Below are 24,189 nucleotides of genomic sequence, written 5' to 3' on the forward strand. Positions count from 1 at the left end.
GTAAGTATCGATAACTAAACATTTCATTTAAATCCAACGCCGAAATTAAGTAAAACAGAAACGTCAACTATACATTGGGGATCATTGCGCTATTTTACTTTTCAAAAGTTTTGTGAAAATTGTGTCATAATCTGTATTTATTTGTGAGAATGTTTACTGAAAATATATATATATAATTTACCAGTTTTTCGTGAAATGAAACATGTGCAGTTTGTCTGGTGAAAAAATAGTAGGGCTTGGATTGGAACAAAAGAGAACATTTTTGAAATTTAAATTAAAAAAAGGTTTTTCATAAAATGCTTTATTTAAAATCAAAAACAAAGGAAAAATTGCTGTAAGTAAATTAATAAGTTCATTAAAATTATATCAAAGTTCATATTAAACAAAATTATGCAGTTATTTGAGCTGGCAGTTGATTAAGAGATACGACTCTGGGCGGGTTTGGACTCTCACACGTACAATAACAATTCTTAGTGTTGCCAGGTCCGTCCGGTAGAATCAGGAAATGTAGATTAACGTCTGTTTTCAGCGCGTTTAAAATATCTGTAAGCAAATATTAATTAAAAAAAAAAGACTGTACCCCATACACTTGGGAAAAATATGGATCTAATAACACCTAAATCGACAATACTGGTTTAGTCGTTTAAGATATCGGAGGTCATAATGGAACTTTATACAAAACATCACCTTTAATTTGTCATATATGCGTTGTTGCTATCTCTATTGTTTCCAAAGAGAATGAGAGGGATCACCTATCTTAATAGCACAAAATAGAAAACCTATGTATATTAAAAATGTCAATACGAAACTAGAAATTACCTCGAGTTCCTTGATTCTTTGACACTTTCCCGCCTTTTCCTGAAGGCAACGGTCGGTTTTCATTTCCCTTGGTTCCTGAAGATTCTGGAGTTCCAAGTGACCCCGGTATTTCTTCTTGACCTGGAGTTCCCATAGTACCAGGAGTTCCCTTGGTTCCTGGAGTTGCTGGTGATCCTGGTGTTGGGTCTTGATCTGGAGATCCTGCAGTTCCCTTAATTCCTGGAGTTGCTGGTGATCCCGGAGTTGGGTTTTGACCTGGAGATCCCTTGGTTCCTGGAGTTCCATTAGTTCCTAGAGATCCCTTAGTTCCTGGAGTTCCCTCAGTTCCTGGAGATCCCGGAGTTCCCATAGTACCAGGAGTTCCCTTGGTTCCTGGAGTTGCTGGTGATCCCGGTGTTGGTTCTTGACATGGAGATCCCGGAGTTCCTGGAGTTCCCTTGGGTTCTGGAGTTCCCTTGGTCCCCGGAGTTCCTTTTGTTCCTGGAGTTCCCTTAGTTCCTGGAGTTGCTGGTGTTTCCGGTGTTGGGTCTTGACCTGGAGATCCCGGAGTTGGGTCTTGACCTGGAGATCCCTTGGATCCTGGAGTTCCCTTAGTTCCTGGAGTTGCTGGTGTTCCCGGTGTTGGGTCTTGACCTGGAGATCCCGGAGTTCCGTCAGTTCCTGGAGATCCTGGAGATCCCTTGGTTCCGGGAGTTCCGTTTGTTCCTGGAGTTCCCTTGGATCCTGGAGTTCCCTTGGATCCTGGAGTTCCCTTAGTTCCTGGAGTTGCTGGTGATCCCGGTGTTGGGTCTTGACCTGGGGATCCCGGAGTTCCGTCAGTTCCATCAGTTGCTGGTGATCCCGGAGTTCCGTTAGTACCTGGAGATCCCGGAGTTCCGTCAGTTCCTGGAGATCCTGGAGATCCTGGAGATCCCGGAGTTGGGTCTTGACCTGGAGATCCCTTGGATCCTGGAGTTCCCTTAGTTCCTGGTGTTGCTGGTGATCCCGGTGGTGGGTCTAGACCTGAAGATCCTGCAGTTCCCTTAGTTCCTGGAGTTCCCTTGGTACCAGGAGTTCCCTTGGTTCCTGGAGTTCCTGGTGATCCCGGTGTTGGCTCTAGACCTGGAGATCCCGGAGTTCCGTTAGTTCCTGGAGATCCCTTAGTTCCTGGAGTTCCCTTGGATCCTGGAGTTCCCTTAGTTCCTGGAGTTGCTGGTGATCCCGGTGTTGGGTCTTGAACTGGAGATCCCGGAGTTCCGTCAGTTCCTGGAGATCCCTTGGTTCCGGGAGTTCCGTTTGTTCCTGGAGTTCCCTTAGTTCCTGGAGTTCCCTTGGATCCTGGAGTTCCCTTAGTTCCTGGAGTTCCCTTGGATCCTGGAGTTGCTGGTGATCCCGGTGTTGGGTCTTGAACTGGAGATCCCGGAGTTCCGTCAGTTCCTGGAGATCCTGGAGATCCCTTGGTTCCGGGAGTTCCTTTGGATCCTGGAGTTCCCTTAGTTCCTGGAGTTGCTGGTGATCCCGGTGTTGGGTCTTGAACTGGAGATCCCGGAGTTCCGTCAGTTCCTGGAGATCCTGGAGATCCCTTGGTTCCGGGAGTTCCATTAGTTCCCGGAGTTCCCTTAGTTCCTGGAGTTCCTGGTGATCCCGGTGTTGGGTCTTGAACTGGAGATCCCGGAGTTCCGTCAGTTCCTGGAGATCCCTTGGTTCCGGGAGTTCCATTAGTTCCCGGAGTTCCCTTTGTTCCTGGAGTTCCGTTAGTTCCTGGAGTTCCCTTGGTACCAGGAGTTCCCTTTGTTCCTGGACTTCCCTTGGATCCTGGAGTTCCCTTAGTTCCTGGAGTTCCCTTGGATCCTGGAGTTGCTGGTGATCCCGGTGTTGGGTCTTGAACTGGAGATCCCGGAGTTCCGTCAGTTCCTGGAGATCCTGGAGATCCCTTGGTTCCGGGAGTTCCATTAGTTCCCGGAGTTCCCTTAGTTCCTGGTGTTGCTGGTGATCCCGGTGTTGGGTCTTGAACTGGAGATCCCGGAGTTCCGTCAGTTCCTGGAGATCCCTTGGTTCCGGGAGTTCCATTAGTTCCCGGAGTTCCCTTTGTTCCTGGAGTTCCGTTAGTTCCTGGAGTTCCCTTGGTACCAGGAGTTCCCTTTGTTCCTGGAGTTCCCTTGGATCCTGGAGTTCCCTTAGTTCCTGGAGTTGCTGGTGATCCCGGTGTTGGGTCTTGACCTGGGGATCCTGGAGTTGCTGGTGATCCCGGTGTTGTGTCTTGACCTGGAGATCCCAGAGTTCCGTCAGTTCCTGGAGATCCCTTGTTTCCGGGAGTTCCGTTTGTTCCTGGAGTTCCCTTTGTTCCTGGAGTTCCCTTTGTTCCTGGAGTTCCCTTGGATCCTGGAGTTCCCTTAGTTACTGGAGTTCCCTTGGATCCTGGAGTTCCCTTAGTTCCTGGAGTTGCTGGTGATCCCGGTGTTGGGTCTTGACCTGGGGATCCTGGAGTTGCTGGTGATCCCGGTGTTGTGTCTTGACCTGGAGATCCCGGAGTTCCGTCAGTTCCTGGAGATCCTGGAGATCCCTTGGTTCCGGGAGTTCCCTTAGTTCCTGGATTTCCCTTGGTACCAGGAGTTCCCTTGGTTTCTGGAGTTCCTGGTGATCCCGGTGTTGGCTCTAGACCTGGAGATCCCGGAGTTCCGTTAGTTCCTGGAGATACCGGAGTTCCTGGAGTTCCCTTGGTCCCCGGAGTTCCCTTGGTTCCTGGAGTTCCCTTGGTCCCTGGAGTTCCCTTTGTTCCTGGAGTTCCCTTGGATCCTGGTGTTCCCTTAGTTCCTGGAGTTGCTGGTGATCCCGGTGTTGGGTCTTGAACTGGAGATCCCTTGGTTCCGGGAGTTCCGTTTGTTCCTGGAGTTCCCTTAGTTCCTGGAGTTCCCTTGGATCCTGGAGTTCCCTTAGTTCCTGGAGTTGCTGGTGATCCCGGTGTTGGGTCTTGAACTGGAGATCCCGGAGTTCCGTCAGTTCCTGGAGATCCTGGAGATCCCTTGGTTCCGGGAGTTCCGTTTGTTCCTGGAGTTCCCTTAGTTCCTGGAGTTCCCTTGGATCCTGGAGTTCCCTTAGTTCCTGGAGTTGCTGGTGATCCCGGTGTTGGGTCTTGACCTGGGGATCCTGGAGTTGCTGGTGATCCCGGTGTTGTGTCTTGACCTGGAGATCCCGGAGTTCCGTCAGTTCCTGGAGATCCTGGAGATCCCTTGGTTCCGGGAGTTCCTGGTGATCCCGGTGTTGGCTCTAGACCTGGAGATCCCGGAGTTCCGTTAGTTCCTGGTGATACCGGAGTTCCTGGAGTTCCCTTGGTCCCCGGAGTTCCCTTGGTTCCTGGAGTTCCCTTGGTCCCTGGAGTTCCCTTTGTTCCTGGAGTTCCCTTGGATCCTGGTGTTCCCTTAGTTCCTGGAGTTGCTGGTGATCCCGGTGTTGGGTCTTGAACTGGAGATCCCTTGGTTCCGGGAGTTCCGTTTGTTCCTGGAGTTCCCTTAGTTCCTGGAGTTCCCTTGGATCCTGGAGTTCCCTTAGTTCCTGGAGTTGCTGGTGATCCCGGTGTTGGGTCTTGAACTGGAGATCCTGGAGTTCCGTCAGTTCCTGGAGATCCTGGAGATCCCTTGGTTCCGGGAGTTCCGTTTGTTCCTGGAGTTCCCTTGGATCCTGGAGTTCCCTTAGTTCCTGGAGTTGCTGGTGATCCCGGTGTTGGGTCTTGACCTGGGGATCCTGGAGTTGCTGGTGATCCCGGTGTTGTGTCTTGACCTGGAGATCCCAGAGTTCCGTCAGTTCCTGGAGATCCCTTGTTTCCGGGAGTTCCGTTTGTTCCTGGAGTTCCCTTTGTTCCTGGAGTTCCCTTGGATCCTGGAGTTCCCTTAGTTACTGGAGTTCCCTTGGATCCTGGAGTTCCCTTAGTTCCTGGAGTTGCTGGTGATCCCGGTGTTGGGTCTTGACCTGGGGATCCTGGAGTTGCTGGTGATGCCGGTGTTGGGTCTTGACCTGGAGATCCCTTGGTTCCGGGAGTTCCGTTAGTTCCTGGAGTTCCCTTGGTACCAGGAGTTCCCTTTGTTCCTGGAGTTCCCTTGGATCCTGGAGTTCCCTTAGTTCCTGGAGTTGCTAGTGATCCCGGTGTTGGGTCTTGACCTGGGGATCCCGGAGTTCCGTCAGTTCCATCAGTTCGTGGTGATCCCGGAGTTCCGTTAGTACCTGGAGATCCCGGAGTTCCGTCAGTTCCTGGAGATCCCTTGGTTCCGGGAGTTCCATTAGTTCCCGGAGTTCCCTTTGTTCCTGGAGTTCCGTTAGTTCCTGGAGTTCCCTTGGTACCAGGAGTTCCCTTGGTTCCTGGAGTTCCCTTGGTCCCTGGAGTTCCGTTAGTTCCTGGAGTTCCCTTAGTTCCTGGAGTTGCTGGTGATCCCGGTGTTGTGTCTTGACCTGGAGATCCCAGAGTTCCGTCAGTTCCTGGAGATCCCTTGTTTCCGGGAGTTCCGTTTGTTCCTGGAGTTCCCTTTGTTCCTGGAGTTCCCTTGGATCCTGGAGTTCCCTTAGTTACTGGTGTTGCTGGTGATCGCAGTGTTGGGTCTTGACCTGGGGATCCCGGAGTTGCTGGTGATCCCGGTGTTGTGTCTTGACCTGGAGATCCCAGAGTTCCGTCAGTTCCTGGAGATCCCTTGTTTCCGGGAGTTCCGTTTGTTCCTGGAGTTCCCTTTGTTCCTGGAGTTCCCTTGGATCCCGGAGTTCCGTTAGTTCCTGGAGATCCCGGAGTTCCTGGAGTTCCCTTGGTCCCTGGAATTCCCTTGGTTCCTGGAGTTCCCTTTGTTCCTGGAGTTCCCTTGGATCCTGGAGTTCCCTTAGTTCCTGGAGTTCCCTTGGATCCTGGAGTTCCCTTAGTTACTGGTGTTGCTGGTGATCCCGGTGTTGGGTCTTGACCTGGGGATCCTGGAGTTGCTGGTGATCCCGGTGTTGGGTCTTGACCTGGAGATCCCTTGGTTCCGGGAGTTCCGTTAGTTCCTGGAGTTCCCTTGGTACCAGGAGTTCCCTTTGTTCCTGGAGTTCCCTTGGATCCTGGAGTTCCCTTAGTTCCTGGAGTTGCTAGTGATCCCGGTGTTGGGTCTTGACCTGGGGATCCCGGAGTTCCGTCAGTTCCATCAGTTCGTGGTGATCCCGGAGTTCCGTTAGTACCTGGAGATCCCGGAGTTCCGTCAGTTCCTGGAGATCCCTTGGCTCCGGGAGTTCCATTAGTTCCCGGAGTTCCCTTTGTTCCTGGAGTTCCGTTAGTTCCTGGAGTTCCCTTGGTACCAGGAGTTCCCTTGGTCCCTGGAGTTCCGTTAGTTCCTGGAGTTCCCTTAGTTCCTGGAGTTGCTGGTGATCCCGGTGTTGTGTCTTGACCTGGAGATCCCAGAGTTCCGTCAGTTCCTGGAGATCCCTTGTTTCCGGGAGTTCCGTTTGTTCCTGGAGTTCCCTTTGTTCCTGGAGTTCCCTTGGATCCTGGAGTTCCCTTAGTTACTGGTGTTGCTGGTGATCCCGGTGTTGGGTCTTGACCTGGGGATCCCGGAGTTGCTGGTGATCCCGGTGTTGTGTCTTGACCTGGAGATCCCAGAGTTCCGTCAGTTCCTGGAGATCCCTTGTTTCCGGGAGTTCCGTTTGTTCCTGGAGTTCCCTTTGTTCCTGGAGTTCCCTTGGATCCCGGAGTTCCGTTAGTTCCTGGAGATCCCGGAGTTCCTGGAGTTCCCTTGGTCCCTGGAATTCCCTTGGTTCCTGGAGTTCCCTTTGTTCCTGGAGTTCCCTTAGTTCCTGGAGTTCCCTTGGATCCTGGAGTTCCCTTTGTTCCTGGAGTTCCCTTAGTTCCTGGAGTTCCCTTAGTTCCTGGAGTTCCGTTTGTTCCTGGAGTTCCCTTTGTTCCTGGAGTTCCCTTGGATCCTGGAGTTCCCTTAGTTACTGGTGTTGCTGGTGATCCCGGTGTTGGGTCTTGACCTGGAGATCCCTTGGTTCCGGGAGTTCCGTTAGTTCCTGGAGTTCCCTTGGTACCAGGAGTTCCCTTTGTTCCTGGAGTTCCCTTGGATCCTGGAGTTCCCTTAGTTCCTGGAGTTGCTGGTGATCTCGGTGTTGGGTCTTGACCTGGAGATCCCGGAGTTCCGTCAGTTTCGTCAGTTCCTGGAGATTCTGGAGATCCCGGAGTTCCGTTAGTTCCTGGAGATCCCTTAGTTCCTGGAGTTCCCTTAGTTCCTGGAGTTCCCTTAGTTCCTGGAGTTCCCTTAGTTCCTGGAGTTGCTGGTGATCCCGGTGTTGGGTCTTGACCTGGAGATCCCGGAGTTCCGTCAGTTCCTGGAGATCCTGGAGATCCCTTGGTTCCGGGAGTTCCCTTAGTTCCTGGAGTTCCCTTGGTTCCGGGAGTTGCTGGTGATCTCGGTGTTGGGTCTTGACCTGGAGATCCCGGAGTTCCGTCAGTTCCTGGAGATCCTGGAGATCCTGGAGATCCTGGAGTTCCGTTAGTTCCTGGAGATCCCGGAGTTCCTGGAGTTCCCTTGGTCCCTGGAATTCCCTTGGTTCCTGGAGTTCCCTTTGTTCCTGGAGTTCCCTTAGTTCCTGGAGTTCCCTTGGATCCTGGAGTTCCCTTTGTTCCTGGAGTTCCCTTAGTTCCTGGAGTTCCCTTAGTTCCTGGAGTTACCTTAGTTCCTGGAGTTGCTGGTGATCCCGGTGTTGGGTCTTGACCTGGAGATCCCGGAGTTCCGTCAGTTCCTGGAGATCCTGGAGATCCCTTGGTTCCGGGAGTTCCCTTAGTTCCTGGAGTTCCCTTGGATCCTGGAGTTCCCTTAGTTCCTGGTGTTCCTTTAGTTCCTGGAGTTCCATTAGTTCCTGGAGTTCCCTTGGATGCTGGAGTTGCTGGTGATCTCGGTGTTGGGTCTTGACCTGGAGATCCCGGAGTTCCGTCAGTTTCGTCAGTTCCTGGAGATCCTGGAGATCCCGGAGTTCCGTTAGTTCCTGGAGATCCCGGAGTTCCTGGAGTTCCCTTAGTCCCTGGAATTCCCTTGGTTCCTGGAGTTCCCTTTGTTCCTGGAGTTCCCTTAGTTCCTGGAGTTCCCTTAGTTTCTGGAGTTGCTGGTGATCCCGGTGTTGGGTCTTGACCTGGAGATCCCGGAGTTCCGTTTGTTCCTGGAGTTCCCTTGGATCCTGGAGTTCCCTTGGATCCTGGAGTTCCCTTAGTTCCTGGAGTTGCTGGTGATCCCGGTGTTGGGTCTTGACCTGGGGATCCCGGAGTTCCGTCAGTTCCATCAGTTGCTGGTGATCCCGGAGTTCCGTTAGTACCTGGAGATCCCGGAGTTCCGTCAGTTCCAGGAGATCCTGGAGATTCCTTGGTTCCGAGAGTTCCATTAGTTCCCGGAGTTCCCTTTGTTCCTGGAGTTCCCTTGGTCCCCGGAGTTCCCTTAGTTCCTGGAGTTGTTGGTGATCCCGGTGTTGGGTCTTGACCTGGAGATCCCGGAGTTCCATTAGTTCCCGGAGTTCCCTTTGTTCCCGGAGTTCCGTTAGTTCCCGGAGTTCCCTTTGTTCCTGGAGTTCCCTTGGTCCCCGGAGTTCCCTTAGTTCCTGGAGTTCCTGGTGATCCCGGTGTTGGGTCTTTACCTGGAGATCCTGGAGTTCCTTTAGTTTCTGGAGATCCTGGAGATCCCTTGGTCCCTGGAGTTCCCTTAGTTCCCGGAGTTCCGTTAGTTCCTGGTGATCCCGGAGTTCCTGGAGTTCCTTTAGTTTCTGGAATATGAGGTTTATGAGTGCTTATATATCTTTTGTTATTGGTTTTTTTGTGGTTATTGGTTTATTACCTTTTGAAACGTGCTTCTCTAAATAGCCGATGGCTTTCAATATATCTGTGAAAAGAATAAAAATTCAAATGAAATTATGTTATTATTTTAAACAATAATGTAAAATTTGGTTATGTTCGTCCTTTAATCACGTGATACTCGAAAGCCCTCTTTCTTGAGATGTCTCGATGAAAAGCAAAAATGTCCCTTATTGTCGCAATACATTTTGAAGCTAAATTCGAAATCGACTAGTCTTCTAGTTATTAAAAAAAAAATATGGGACCCATCTGCAAGCACTTCCTTTCCATTAAAATACGAGTAATTTTTCATCAAAATCCCTTTTTCTTTTCCTCCTTCTTTTTAAAGTCGGCTAAAAAGTGACGGAAAATCGCCGGAGTGAAGGGTAAATATAAAGTATATAAATATAAATTTTCGCATTGAATAGCTTCCAAAATCATTGTACTGCTATTAAATTTTTTTGGGAAGTTACACTATAGAAGGGTGACATAGGCTTTATAAGGAAAAAACACGTGATTTTAGGTGAGAGTTGCGGGGGGAGGTTAGTCTAAAACCTCGCCACATTTCACCAAAGGTGGGGGTTCAAAAGTTGTTAAAAACATCACGGGATTAATACACGACCATATCCAAGAAATTATTATATTTACTAACTATATCCACAATAATAAAAATATTAATTTAATAATTGTTACTAAATATTTTTATAGAATTTTACGAAGATTTATTTTTTAGAAATTCAAAAAAAAATTGTCGTAATTCTGCTTCCATAATGTTCTTTTGCATCTCAGATATGAATTAGCACATCATGTCCTAACTTTAGAAGACTATATGGCTAACGGACAGCGTTAGATATTTGAAATGAACTTTACAAAATAATAATAATTTACCTGTCTCTTTAGTCACGACTTTCAATTTCTTAAGCGAATCTAAGAAACCTGAAAATAGTATAAATTATTAAGTAAATTACATTAAAAATGTTATAAAAAAAAGTCTACAGCGACATTATCATGTGATAATTTGTGTTTTGTGTGTATCGAAGTTTTTGGTCCAAAAGGGCCAAGTACGAAAATTTATGAGAACGTTCACACTGTTCGTTTGAACTTTTTACTTTAAAAAATAAAACTATCGACAAAATTTGTATTTTGTACAGTGTTATCAGACGTAAAATACAACAATATCTAATATATAAAATTTTCGTGTCACAGTTTTCGTTCCCGTACTCCTCCGAAACGGCTTGACCGATTCTCATGAAACTTTGTGAGCATATTGAGTAGGTCTGAGAATCGGACAACATCTATTTTTCATTTTTTTTTAACTGCGCGCTGACGGAGTCGCGGGCGACAGCTAGTATCATATAAATTTTGACATGTATATTATATAGATTACGTTACGAATTCTTTCTCGTAAATTTTCGTGCTAGCATTGACATGTTGCGACAAATAACCTCATCGTGATAGTGTGGCTAACAGTTTGTAAAAATTTACCTGAAGTTTTTGTGAATTTCTCCAAATTGAATATGACCTCGTCCAGTTCTGTAAATGTCAGATTAATTTTACATAACTACCAATATGAGAAATTAAGATTTACTTAATTTGAAATTAGTTAATAAGTCTGAAGAAATTCTGAAGAAGTATCTGAGACCGAAATCTCCACGTAAAAATGGGTGACATGTTTTCTAGAGAAATTTAGGTCTTAGAAATCCACTGTTACTTATTATTTTTTATTCCGTTCGGACATATTGTGGACAACAACAATTATATTTTGTACTTTATTTTGAAAGAAAATTAATAACTAACAAAAACATGTTTACACAAACAAGAATAAATGCATTTAAAAATGAAATAAAATTTATGAAATTAAATCAATATATTTAAATACTTACGGAATCGTTTGCTTATTGTAATCAGAACCTCAAAGAATTCAATGATATCTGAAAATAAAAACAGTCATCTTACTAATATTATAAATGCGAATGTTTAAACCAGTGATTGTCAAACTTATTTTTTTCACCGCCCCCTTTGAAAATCAATTATATTTCAGAGCGCCCCTAATTTTTATTCAGCACTAAAACCTAAAAACCACAATTTCATTACTTTAATTAATGCCCCCCATTTTTTGGACCCCTTATCGCCCCCTCCTAGGTTTCAAACGCCTCCAAGGGGGCGTTATCGCCCACTTTGGGAAACACTGGTTTAGATGGGTGGATATTTGTTTGAAGGTATCTCCAGAATGGCTCAATGGATCTTGTAATTTGGCACAGATGTAGAACATAGTCTAGATCTAGAAGAACACATAGACAATTTATTACGTCTTTTTTATATAATTCCAAGTGGACATAGTCAAAGGCGACAGCTAGTTAGTGAATAAATTCACTTATTCAAAATCATTGCAATCTGTATTTGAAAATAAAAATAATTTAGTACAAAAAAAATCTCACCTGTTTCTACAATAACGTAGATAACACGAATGCTTTCGAAAAGACCTAAAATAGAAGAAAGATGTTTAATACTTTATTAAGAGAGAGAAAAGAGACTTTATGTTGTCCCCACAAAGTTTACATTTTACTAATAACTATTTAATCTTTATTAGTCTTTCAGATTTACTCTTTGGCACAATGCCAATTGATTTTTAGATGCATCAAAAAATCTATTTTTTTTTTGTTGTAAAAGTCTTTGACGAAATTCATTCCATAATATTCTAAAGTGATGAGTAAAAATTTATTTGGAGCGACATTATTTCTTCAACAGAATATCTCTAATAAAACCTATAAAAATAGATTTCTACTTCACCCTTTTTTTTTTTTCATGTATTTGTTGTTTTTTTTTTATGATAAATGACATCTATAGACTCTTGGTCTATACTCTTTTTTGCACATAAATCCTTATGCTAAAATCCAGTAGTACTTTTTTGTTATTTGCTTTATTACTTTTTTTATGTTAAACACTGGGTGTGTTTAGAAGGGTTATGTAAGACTGTAATTGGTTAAACTTTAGATTATGTACGGTCAAGTTGACGGTTGCAACTTTTATGGCGAATAGAGTTATATCTAAAAACTTACTAGCCAAAGTTAAAAAGTTGTGTAAACTCGTAGATTTTTAGTTATTGAATAAATAAAATCCTATTTTAGGTTAGATTTTCCACTAATTTTGACGTAACTTTGACAGTTTTATTTAAAAAATGGGCAAAAGCTTCATCTTATACAGTTTCATGTCATGTAAACTTCAGTGAATTTAAAAAATATTCTATTTAATTAATGTAATTAAAATAAATGACATGAAACTGTATAAGATAAAGCCTTTGGTCATTTAAAAAAAAATGTCAAAGTCAGAACGCCCCGGGCGTTCGTACAACCGCGCCCTACTCTAAATCCGGCCCTGACTATTACTTTCATGGAAGTGTTGCGTTGTTCATACTTACGTTTTTTACTCGTTGTCTTGAAGAGGATGGTACAGGCAGCTCTTATATTTGTAGAATTCGTAAATCTCATTATTGTCTCAATAAATATAATAAAATTAACTTTTGTATAAATTGATAACTGTTCGAATATTACGAAAATATCTGGAAAAAAAAAATTTTAAATCTGTATGTTAAAAAAAAACTTTGTACTCGTTCTTAGGGAAAATGCTTTGATATGAATTAATTATTAAAGTATTAAAATAAAAAAAATGGATGATAATTTTACGTAATAATTTCATGTTTTTTTTTAATTTATTTCATTTTATTTATTAAAACGTTTACAAACTTATGAAGTTACACAGATAGGTTGAGCGTTGAAACCTGTCATACTATGTACTGTGTTAGGCACTGACGCCATTCCTTTACAATATACATGATTAGCGGATGGTTAGTTTGTATGTGCATGTATGTATGTATGTGCTATTTATATAGTGTGTATTTTTATTATATGAAAAAATTAATGAAAAATTGGATACATTTATGAATTGAGTTGAATTAAAAATTAGATAGAAATGTATTCTATCTAATTTTACTAAGACGAACGCTTAAGCGGATTTGCATCTCTATCGCTTGTATTACGCTCTTACGTCACTCGGCTCATGAACGTAACAATCTTACTAATATTATAAATACGAATGTTTAGATGGATGTTTCACTCGCATACTCGGCTCAGGAACATAACAATCTCACTAATATTATAAATGTAAATGTTTAGATGTATGTTTGTTTGAAGATATCGGAATGTCTCAACAGATCTTGATGAAATTTGACACAGATGTAGAACATAATCTGGAAGAACACATAGACTACTTATTAAGTTTTTTTTAATTCCACGCGTACGGAGTCACAGGCGATAGCTAGTTAGTCATATTTTATAAATTTCAATCATTTGACGAACATTAAAGTTGTTAGAATAAAAAGGTAAAGATCGCTATTATTTAGTTGTATTTTCTTACCTGTTTCTGATGTAAGTGATATCAACACTTCCCATGAGCTTTGTATAGCTGGAAACAATTTGAAAAAAATAATTATCTATATCTATATATATAAAAGAAAGTCGTGTTAATTACACTATTTATAACTCAAGATGGTCGAACTGATTTAGTTGAAAATTGATGGGGAGGTAGCTTAGAACTAGGAGACGGACATAGGAACTTTTTTATCTTGTGTGCATTTTTTTTATTCCGCGTGGACGGAGTCGCGGGTAAAAGCTAGTATATACTAAAAAAAGTACATAATCTTTTTCAAAATATAATAAAAGCTTTGAATAACCTACTCATATTTAAATTAGATTTATTGATGTTACATAGACTAGAACAAATACAATCAAATCTTTGTATTCGTGAGAATTACTTTCAAGAATGATGCGTAAATCAAAACCTACCAAATGCTACCAAACATTTTAACCGTAAATACAGATTTTGATTTATTTGTTACACAAAAATTTTTGAAACATCGAATAAGAAGAGTTAATTGTACAATAATTAAAAGATAGATAGAAAATGGATAGAAAAAAAGGGACGAATTGAGAACATCTTCTTTTTTGAAGTCGCTTAAAAATCAATAAATTAAGTTTTAAATTGCTAGAACGTTTATATGAATGTTAAAATATCGATTCACTGGATTAATTAAATCTTTAAAGATAAAGAAATGCTCTGAAAACTTATTTTTATAATGTAAAATTGAAATATACTCACTCTCAGTTGCTGTATACGTAATTAGTTTTCTAAAGAACCCAATAATATCGTTGTATTTCGACTTGATTCTGATATCTTTTAAAATATTTAATACCGTCACTGAAATATGAAAAAAACGTTACTCAACAAGAAAAAATTAACCTGAGAGTTAACTCAAATGGTAGGCAGAAATTTCAAGACAAATTTCTTTATACACACAAGTTATGCCTGTAACCCAGAAGGGTAGGCAGAGATTATGGATCTCAATTTGGCATGGCCAAACCTCCGAAATACAGTTTTCGCCATTTCGGGACACGATCACGGGATATTTGAAATTTATTTTTGTTGATATGTGCAGCATAACAATGTTTTCCTTCACAGTAAGAACATCAGATAAATGTACATATGTAAATAGAAAAACACATTGGTACATGGCGGGATTCGAACCAAAGACCTGTAGATTGCAAGTCAAGTTCTTAAGTCCTAAGCCACAGACGTTCAGCTATTTCTTCTTACTCTTTCGATAATATGAATTAAGTGTTTAAATTTTTACTATCTCTAAATTGTACAATTTTCAGTTAAAAACTGTATTCTAGATGTTATCAGTTTAAGGATTATAGCTTTCTTTAAAAAATAAATCACAAAATCACTTACTCTTCTTGGCAGTAAACTTCTTAATAATCGTACAAACTTCAGCAATGTTCTGTGACTTTGTTAATTCCATTAGAACTAATAGAAATGTGATCGGATCTTTCTTCGTCGTGTTCACAACTTCATTTACTTTACGTAGGAATGTTATCAAATCTAAAAACAACAGGGAAAAAAGTGAAAAATATATCAGTTTTAATAGATCTTGAAGGTTATATATTGTCCTGTAATTGTTGATGCTATTTTAGTTTTATAAAAGATATCAAGCTTGTTTAAGACTTTCAGATATCCAATTCGAAGATTTATTGGCAATTTTAATGATTTTTTTCCAAAAATAAACAGAAATGAATTTTTAAACTTTCTGACTTCAGATACATTTATTTGCATCTGCATCTTAATAGCTATCTATCTTAATATTATATAAATGTAAAAGTTTAGATGTATGTTTGTTTGAAGATATCTCCGGAATGACTCAACGGATCTTGATGAAATTTGTCACAAATGTAGAACATAATCTGTAAGAACACATAGGCTAGTTATTACGTTTTTATATTCCGTGCGGACGAAGTCGCGGGAAACAGCTAGTAATAATAACATCATAGTTATTTACTAACATACTAACTATTAACGAAACAGTCTACTGTTTTTTTTTTTTTAAATAAATAAACCTTTTAAAAATTATACTCACCATCAAAACCGAATTGTGTCTTGATAACAACAGCCACTTGATTCAAATCATTGGTTCCTGTTATCTTATATAAGTTCTCAAATATAAATTCTAAATCTGAAAAATAAATCATCTTTTAGATTAATTCTATGGATCATTAAAAAGTGGATAGAAATCACTATCCAATCAATTATAATTTGGATAGAAATTATTTAAAGGATAGAAACACAATAGGATAGAATACAATTGCCACTTTGATTTTAGTATCTTAAAGTCTCAGACCTTTAAAGTACAAGTAAAGACCTTTAAAAGGTAAGGTTAATAAGGCTTTTTTGAAGTAAGTAAACATTGTTAAAAGAGATTACGTCAATAATAACTACTTACTATTTCTACCACTTTCCTCCATTAATTCAATCAAAGCGTATTTCAATTCTGAAATATAATAAATGATATTGTAAATAAAACGAAGCGAAAGATCTAATAAATATAATAAGACATCATAAAAACATTTTTACTCGACTGACAAAAGCACAATATTTTTCGTACATAAGTTTTTTTTTTATATGGGGGTTCTTGATGAGTTCCTTTGTGACGGCCTACAGTCTAAATAACTGAACAGATTTTGATAAGAGAGGTGTCATATAATTCGTCTTCTTCCTCTGAGTGTCATAAGGTATTATATGACACCAAAGAAATATAGTGAACGTAAGAAATAAATAACAAATTAGAAAAAAAGTGTTTCAATTTCACTAGCTATTACGTTTTTTACCATTGTTTAATTGGAACGAAGTTCCTTATCGCGCGTTGTGAAAGGGGGCTAGACGGAAAAAATTCTTACGAAAAGTTGTCACGACACTTTTTGCTATATCACCATGGCAACGACGTGACAATATATAACAAAAATTCATAGAAATAAAATGTACTTCTTGCGAAGACTTAAGTTTTTTATTCATAGAATAAACATTGGTTCCTTCACTAATTAATTGAAAGGAACTTCGTTCCATCCGGGTGTCCCAACACACCTCTCAGGTTTTTTTTTTTTAGTTTAGATATATATTTTTTTAGTATATTCTAAAATAAGAAAGTGTTACATTTAACGTTAGTTTTTTTTAGTATAGCCATTAGATGGCGTTATTTCATCTATAGAAGTCTCAGTAAGTTTTGACTCACGTTTTTTATTAGTAATTTTCTTAAATATTCTGATACTCGCAGAAAAAGACTTTTGACGGCAGATACGATTGAATTTGCTGATCGCCTCACCCAGATCTGAAAGATAATTTAAACAACAATCGGTAATTTTAACCGGTATTTTCAGTACTTTCCGGTTTTGTCGAACATCCCTAAAGTTTCGCTGACAGATGTCAAACATATGACAGAATTTTAAATAAAACGCATAATTTGTAGACGATCTAGATAAATAAATCTGTAAAAAGTAAAAAAAAAAAAACTGCGAAAGTCAAACTCACCCTCCGATCTTGTTCCTGATAGAAGTAATTTAAAGCCTTCTTTGATATCTGAAAACAAAAATAATTATTTAATAACAGTAACTATTACTAGTCTTAAATTTAAGAAATTCTCGTTTTTAATGATACTTTTGTTACTAATTCTATGTAATAACATAAAGAAAAATATTGTAGGAAACATTTTACTTTAGAAATAGTATGTACAATCAGAGCACTCCACGGTGTTCCAATTACAGAAAAATTGCCACGTTCCTTGCAACGAGACGAACTTTGCCTCTTGCAAATAACCAATTAGAAGAGGGTAACTCAAAGTTATAAGCCATGTACTATTGATAGACCTTTTTTCTACATTTAAAATCATCCTCTTACTGGTTATTGTTCCTTGTCGTTTCAATTTGTACTAAATGTTCGAACGACGGTAGTTTTTAATGTGTAACACCGCCAGATACCCAGATTGTATGACGTCTACGAGATATGTATAATTTTTAAAGATCAAATTTGTTTTAAATTGATGGCTCCTATTAAACGTTTTATTTCACTTTATACAATACTGTTTAGAAAACTTACCAATTTCATTTTTCAATTCTAAGAATACAAGCGGCAGCTCCGAAGGACCAACACCTCCTGTTATTTTCGATACTTGCGCAATCACACCTTGTAGACCTAAAGTAAACTTATTATTTAAAACTCGTCAGAAGTCAGATCAAACGTATTCTGAAGACTGGAACCTGTCCTAAGTCAGTGACTGAATCTAAATCAACATTAGTCATTGCTCTTAGCACGAACAAAAATACACATTTCATAGCATACATATGTACTTTGTAATTATGTTTTCCTTAAAAAAACAAATATACATATATATATATATATATATATATATATAATATCTTAATCAGAGCTGGGCATTAACTCGTTAATCCGTTAATCGTTAATTAACGAAGTTAACATTTTGCTTAACGGATTAACTTTTAAGTTAACTTCAAAAAGTGTTAACGCTTTTGTTAACTTCCGTTAAATTCAACTTCCGTTAAAAAAAGTCCGTTAATCGTTAAATTAGAAACTTGGAGACGTGCTGTCATTTTGTTTAAATTACGTGCCACGCCATATATATATATATATATATATATATATATATATATATATATATATATATATATATATATATATATATATATATATATATCGTATGATAAATTTTTAAAACTGAATGTCTCACCTGAAGTATGTTTTTCATGAACATGTTTGAAGAAATGACATGTTTCATGAAGACCTGAAAAGTATATTTGGATTTTAGCTATTCTTATTACAGCAGAGAACAAATAAATTTGTTTGTTCTGAAATAATTTGGTCTAACTTAAAAACAAATAAAAGATAGTCTGATTTTTGTCTAGACATTGATTCTAATATTTGTAATATTTATATTTCTAGTATACTTACTTCTTCCACCAGAAAGTCTCTGAAGAATTTCATAAATGGCGTCAATGTTCTGATGAGCTGTTAATCTTTTCAACACTGCAAATGCTTTGTCGACGTCTAACAAAAAAAAACGATTAATATTCCGAAGCACTTGTGAAAAACTATATAGCATATTGAATGGATATATTTTATACATATTTACCTTTTTCATTTGTAAGTTGATGTAATAAATCTATGATTATTGTTATATCTGAAAACAAAATTACAAAAAACATGTTATTTTATTTAATTAAATTACTTACTGTTGCCCGCATCTCCGTCCGCAAGGATTAAAAAAAAAAACTTAATGGGTAACTTATGCGTCCTTCTATACCATGCTCTACATCTATACCAAGTTTCATTAAGATCCATCCATACAAACATCCATCCATCCATCCAATATTAATAAGATTGTTTATTCTAGTCAAAAATCGATATAATTATTTATGCAATTTCAATAACATTCATTTTACCAAGGAACAGTTGCACACTGTATAACGGCCAACAGTTTTCACAAGACAGAACAACGTACAGAACAAAATATAAAATATCTTGAAGACGTAAATAAGGAGGCGGCACAATTGACCATCTGAACACACGTTTGTAACAACCAGCCATAAAAAATATCTTCTCATCTCATCTTCTCTCAGACATTATCACACATATGGAGGTACATTCTATCCTCAACATCAGTGATTGTCAAACTTATTTCTTTCACCGCCCCCTTTGAAAATCAATTATATTTCAGAGCGCCCCTAAATTTTATTCAGCCCTAATACTTAAAAACCACAATTTCAATACAATAATTAATTTCAATGCCCTCCATTTTTTTGGCCCCTTATCGCCCCCTCCTAGGTTTCAAACGCCTCCAAGGGGGCGTTATCGCCCACTTTGGGAAGCACTGCTCTACATCTATATTCCATCATCTCAATAGTCATCCCTTACTTAATTATGTCACCTTTCACGCAATAGTCTTGTAATAAAACTGTTTACTTACTCGTATCTCCTTCCAATGTTGTAAGGAAGTCATAAGTGAAGCTCCAACCTCTTGAACCGCGAAGGGATATAACAAATCTATAGACTTCCTCATCGCCTGTGAATTTAATATATTTTACAAGTATTTATTAATATAATGTAATTAATAAATGTATTTTTTTAATAATAAGACTTTTGGAAGTGGTACTTCGAAAGATATAGGTTTCAAATTCTCAAAGCTAATTTAAAATATTGTTAGGACTGTTGAGGGTAGCCACACAAAAAAAAGGATTTATAAGGAAGCGTGCGCTGCTGCTCGAGGCAGTCTCTTTCCATCCGTCATTGCGGAACGTCTGACATTTTTGTTTATTTACGTTCGGTTTGAGTTTATCCTATTGCGAGGATTATTTAGAAGTAGAGTTAAATTCACTATTTCGCTGTTAATTTATTTCTTTTAAAATACTTTTGCATCAAATATTTAACAATATATATTTTATCTGTCTATATAAATAGTATTAAAAGATAATATTTGCTTTTAAAAATATTTAAATTATAAAACTAAGGTATATTATAAATAACTATATGTTACATATTAACAGTTTGGGAACCACTGACTTAAATATAAATATATACTTACTTTTAAGATTCGCTTTGCTTTTAATGTAAGCGATGGCTTTGTTTCTTTCTGTAATCAGAGAAATATGTTAATAATGAAAAACCGGTAATTATCTTAATATTAACCGATTACCGATATATTTCACGTCACTAGACTTTGCGATGACAGCTGTCAAAATTGTTACCAACAAAATGATCAATAAAAATATGTAAGAATTTCAAATAAAGATGGCGTTATACGTAGTGCATAGTATTTTGATCTGAATAAAAACTTAATGGAAGTAAAGCTACAATTCCACTGATTTTTTTTATATCATAAGTTGGCAAACGAGCAAACGGCCACCTGGATTCGCCGCAATAGCGAGGCGACCGTTGCCCATAGACATCCGCAAATGCAGATGCGTTGCCTATCTTTAATCAACAGAGAAGGGGACGCACAGAAAGAGGATATTTCTCCTTCCTATGCGTCCCCTCTTCCGCCAAATCCACTTCCCCTTCCATCCTTTCCTAATAAGAAAAGGGAGGGAAGGAAAAGAGGACTAAAATAAGACCTCCGATACCACACGCATCAGACGAAACGCGGAATTGCTTCCACTTGACGCCTGTCTTCTGTGTGGTCGTGGTATTTCACTCGTCGACCAGGCACATTCGTGCACCCAACAAATATTGTTGTTGCGGAATCTACCACTGTTATGACACTTTTATAATATAATAGATGTCCCCGCGACTCCGTCCGCGCGGAATTAAGGAAAGGGACTTAATAAGTAGCCTATCTTCCAGACTATGTTCTTCATCTGTGTCAAATTTCATCCGTCAAGCCGTTCTAGAGATACCTTCCATGTAAGGGTTATCTTACAAAAACCTCTTCAGATTTATGTCTCGAACTACATGTGTTACAAGTGGTTCTCTACTCTCAAGTTGTAACCCTATTATATTCATATTTACAATTGCTGGCAATATTTTGTTAATTTAAAAAAGTTTGTTCAGATGATGTTATCAAGGCTGTGGAAGCGAAGCCTATAAACAATTGTTTAAATAATTAGCTAACATTTCTCTGTATATTACCCTCATTTAGTCAATTTTACTAATATTATAAATGCGAATGTTTGGATGTTTGTTTATTTGAAGGTATCTCCAAAAAGGCTTAAATGATCTCGATGAAATTTCGTACAGAAGTAGAACATAGTCTGGATGAACACATAGACTACTTATTAAGTTTTTTTTTTAAATTCCGAATAATGAAGTCGCTGGCTATAGCTAGTATGTAATAAAGGTATGGTTTTGTTTCGTTAACATTCTGTCGTTCGAAAAAAAAAAATAATAGATTTTTAATCTGTAACAATGTATTAAATATTTTACTTACCGCGTAAACCGGTCAATTTGTAAAGTATCGTTTCCCACTTTTCGCCATCTGTAAAATGTAAATTATAATAAAATCACTATTGAATTAAATAAAATAAATAAGAAAAGGAATCTGTGGTAAATTCTTTTTATTCACGTGTTTCTGCTTCTTTTGATATCATTTTTTTTTTTCGGCAAAAAGTGGGTATTTTTTTCGCAGCGGAGTATTAAAGGAACATGATGGCACAAAACACATAGTGGACATGACGTGAGACATGAAATTATATGTCAAATTTCAACCGCTATAACTTTTTTTTCATTGCTAAATCTTTTTTCGAGTATTCTTGAATAAGAAAGTATTGTATATAACATTACAGTATATTTAGTCTAAATTAAATGGCGCCATTTCATATATTAGAACCTCGCACCAGTGTGAGACGCGACGCGACCGCAAAGTTCTCAAAATAAACACGCCCTGAAGATGGACCCCCGATGAGTCCGAAACTAATCGGTGCCGTCACCGGACGATTCTACGTGAGGTAAGCCGTTCTTGATTTATTTATTATTATGTCTCATGAAAGTTTAAACAATTTAAGAACCTCAGTCAGTTTTTTATTAAAATTTCTAGTACAATCGATATTTCTTTTTCTTATATTATCTCATGCCGTATTATAAATTCGAGCAATGTACTCACCATCCCATAATTTTGAATGATGTTTGGTTTGATGACCTGAAACAAAGGTTTAAATTAAATAAGTATTCTACCATAATCTTATTCTAAAAGATTCTTTCAGTTTAACTACGATTAATTCTGAATATAGAAGGGGAGAAGAAAAAACGAATCGAAGAACTTCACTCGTCAAAATCAGTCAGTCTTTTAGGCCACAAAGGAATTTATATCTCTCTTGCAATAAAAACATTAAACTCTTGTATTCTCTTCGCAGTACTGTCATCCATACAACTCTATCAGCGGTTATATCTGAAGTCACGACCTTCTAACATATCTTCTTTCACACATCAATATTCTTCGTTCTTCTTCTACCTTTAAAATAAAGTTTACCTTGTTGTTTGTGTACGTCTTGACTTTGTTGGTGTTGTTCTGTGCGTAATTCTTGGCTTTGTTGGTGTTGTTCTGTGCGTAATTCTTGACTTTGTTGGTGTTGTTCTGTGCGTACTTCTTGACTTTGTTGGTGTTGTTCTGTGCGTACTTCTTGACTTTGTTGGTGTTGTTCTGTGCGTACTTCTTGACTTTGTTGGTGTTGTTCTGTGCGTAATTCTTGACTTTGTTGGTGTTGTTCTGTGCGTACGTCTTGACTTTGTTGGTGTTGTTCTGTGCGTAATTCTTGACTTTGTTGGTGTTGTTCTGTGCGTACTTCTTGACTTTGTTGTTGTTGTTCTGTGCGTAATTCTTGACTTTGTTGGTGTTGTTCTGTGCGTACTTCTTGGCTTTGTTGGTGTTGTTCTGTGCGTAATTCTTGACTTTGTTGGTGTTGTTCTGTGCGTAATTCTTGACTTTGTTGTTGTTGTTCTGTGCGTACTTCTTGACTTTGTTGTTGTTGTTCTGTGCGTACTTCTTGGCTTTGTTGGTGTTGTTCTGTGCGTACTTCTTGACTTTGTTGGTGTTGTTCTGTGCGTACGTCTTGACTTTGTTGGTGTTGTTCTGTGCGTACTTCTTGACTTTGTTGTTGTTGTTCTGTGCGTACGTCTTGTGTTTCTTGTTGTTCTGTGTGTACTTCTTGTGTTTCTTGTTGTTCTGTGCGTACTTCTTGTTGTTGTGTTTGTACTTCGCTTTGTTCCTGTTTTACCACTTTAACTTGTTGTTGTTGGTCTATAACAGAGATTAACGGCACTTAGAGACATAAAAGTCCGCCTAAGTGTAGTTTTAGTACGAAAAATCTCTACAAAAGGTGCCTCTTAGTCTCGAGGGAGTAAACTTAAGTTTAGTTCATTTGGTTCGTTTGTGTAAGAGGTTATTTCGTAAGTAATTTAATTAATAATATTTAATTTACGAACCTTCATCGTTAACGGAATGTCGCACCACTTTTATATTGTGGCCTAAAATATTGAAATAATAGATTAATTTCTTCGATAATAAAATTACTTTTTTGTCTGTTGTGTTCCATTGTGACCAGCTTGACTGATATTGAAATATGAGTATGGAGAAATATAAGGGTACAGTCAGACAGAGTTTTTTTTTTTAAGTTAAATGGAGAGAAAGACATGTGAAAAATTAAGTTTAAACTTACCATGAGGATTAGCTGCTACCTTCGTTGCGAAGATCTGTAATAAAATAATTATATATTTATATCCTTATAAAAACTAGCGACAGTCCGCGAATTCGTCGACATGGGATTTAAAAGATTCTCTTATATCATTCCCGCATTTATAAGCTATTTTTCATTAAAAGTCAAGTAAAAATCGGTCGGTTTCGGAGATTACAAGGAACAAATGCATTTATGTATAGGTAGATATGCAGAAAGTCAACATTTAAAAAATTGTTTGTATAAAAGTTATGTATGTAAATTATAAACGGAATTTAATATTGATATTTCATGAAGACTCTCTATTTCTATATCTCTTTTGTACCCAATTTATTACTAACTTAATAAATCTACTAGTCTTGTAAATTAATTTTACAAAACATGACCAACCGAAACAAACGTAGCGGCGTTCAACGGTGGATATGAAAACGCTCACATTGACCAAGAACAGACTAGAATAAACAAGATGGCGGCGCACTGTGGACTCTTGGACGATTAAAGTCACAACATATGAAATTCGAAAATGGAAAAACACATTGACAATGGCGGGGATAAATTGGAACTGTTGTTTACAAGTCCCAATGGTTGCGCAAACAAGACTCAGAAAGCTAGTGTTTCAATAATAAAAAAATAATTACATTAATCAGCGCCAATAACACGATGCCTCCGTAAAGAATCTTCATCTTACGATCAGTGGACAGGCGGATACCTGACACCACTGAGATATTCTGGAAGTATCGCAATTTATATAGAAATTAGGTCCAAATAAAACCACTTGTGCAAATTGTACACCAGTCGCGGAACTAATCAAAATATAAGTACTTTATTTGAAATAATATTGACATTAGAATTTATTAAAAACTAAGTTATACATCTGACTTTGTTTATATTCGCTCGAGTGGCTTCGGAAGGAAATGTTTTTCGTACATTGTATATATGTTGATTTCGTTGTTACGACCTAGAGCCTAAACGACAAAACCAATTTTGACGAGTGTGGTATTATACCATTCT

At 38.7% G+C, this 24,189-nt stretch overlaps 2 protein-coding genes and 1 long non-coding RNA gene across 3 annotated transcripts; all 3 read right to left on the reverse strand.

Moving 5' to 3' along the window:
- Positions 1–335: 335 nt before the first annotated feature.
- LOC106709213 (collagen alpha-1(III) chain) lies at positions 336–18,176 on the reverse strand. The gene is made up of 37 exons (XM_045685378.1): positions 18,150–18,176; positions 17,969–18,064; positions 17,748–17,801; positions 17,099–17,194; positions 16,535–16,582; positions 16,239–16,334; positions 15,453–15,500; positions 15,090–15,185; positions 14,408–14,557; positions 13,775–13,873; positions 13,034–13,081; positions 12,039–12,179; positions 11,059–11,103; positions 10,504–10,551; positions 10,106–10,153; positions 9,509–9,556; positions 8,625–8,669; positions 8,472–8,553; positions 7,978–8,246; positions 7,687–7,878; positions 7,291–7,650; positions 7,105–7,200; positions 5,989–6,024; positions 4,288–4,422; positions 3,982–4,044; positions 3,658–3,810; positions 3,316–3,351; positions 3,200–3,270; positions 3,082–3,100; positions 2,687–2,838; positions 2,336–2,497; positions 1,921–2,074; positions 1,678–1,713; positions 1,405–1,488; positions 1,188–1,368; positions 820–971; positions 336–543 (listed from the first exon to the last, which is right to left on the reverse strand). The coding sequence occupies exons 7-37, from the start codon at positions 15,472–15,474 to the stop codon at positions 389–391; spliced, it is 3,378 nt and encodes a 1,125-aa protein (XP_045541334.1). The 5' UTR covers positions 15,475–15,500; positions 16,239–16,334; positions 16,535–16,582; positions 17,099–17,194; positions 17,748–17,801; positions 17,969–18,064; positions 18,150–18,176; the 3' UTR covers positions 336–388.
- An 804-nt stretch (positions 18,177–18,980) lies between these two features.
- LOC123722763 lies at positions 18,981–21,648 on the reverse strand. Its single transcript, XR_006756569.1, has 4 exons — positions 21,612–21,648; positions 20,940–20,987; positions 19,599–19,646; positions 18,981–19,079 (listed from the first exon to the last, which is right to left on the reverse strand). It is a non-coding gene; the product is annotated as an uncharacterized LOC123722763 (long non-coding RNA).
- Positions 21,649–21,927: 279 nt separating this feature from the next.
- LOC123722724 (putative mediator of RNA polymerase II transcription subunit 26) lies at positions 21,928–23,913 on the reverse strand. Its single transcript, XM_045685233.1, has 4 exons — positions 23,817–23,913; positions 23,164–23,197; positions 22,931–22,972; positions 21,928–22,745 (listed from the first exon to the last, which is right to left on the reverse strand). The coding sequence occupies exons 1-4, from the start codon at positions 23,859–23,861 to the stop codon at positions 21,928–21,930; spliced, it is 939 nt and encodes a 312-aa protein (XP_045541189.1). The 5' UTR covers positions 23,862–23,913.
- Between the last annotated feature and the right edge of the window lie 276 nt (positions 23,914–24,189).

This window comes from Papilio machaon, chromosome 29, assembly GCF_912999745.1.
Source record: "Papilio machaon chromosome 29, ilPapMach1.1, whole genome shotgun sequence".
NCBI classification, from domain to species: Eukaryota; Metazoa; Arthropoda; class Insecta; order Lepidoptera; family Papilionidae; genus Papilio; species Papilio machaon.

Coding starts and splice junctions, on each gene's coding strand:
- LOC123722724 (XM_045685233.1), bottom strand. CDS start 23,861: ATGAAGATTCTTTACGGAGGCATCGTGTTATTGGCGCTGATTAAT. Junction 23,198..23,816: donor TGTTATTGGCGCTGATTAAT/GTAATTATTTTT, acceptor ATTTTATTACAG/ATCTTCGCAACGAAGGTAGC. Junction 22,746..22,930: donor ACATTCCGTTAACGATGAAG/GTTCGTAAATTA, acceptor TCTCTGTTATAG/ACCAACAACAACAAGTTAAA.
- LOC106709213 (XM_045685378.1), bottom strand. CDS start 15,474: ATGGAGGAAAGTGGTAGAAATA. Junction 13,082..13,774: donor TACGTATACAGCAACTGAGA/GTGAGTATATTT, acceptor AATTGTTTCCAG/CTATACAAAGCTCATGGGAA. Junction 2,075..2,335: donor ACGGAACTCCGGGATCTCCA/GTTCAAGACCCA, acceptor CCCGGAACCAAG/GGATCTCCAGGAACTGACGG.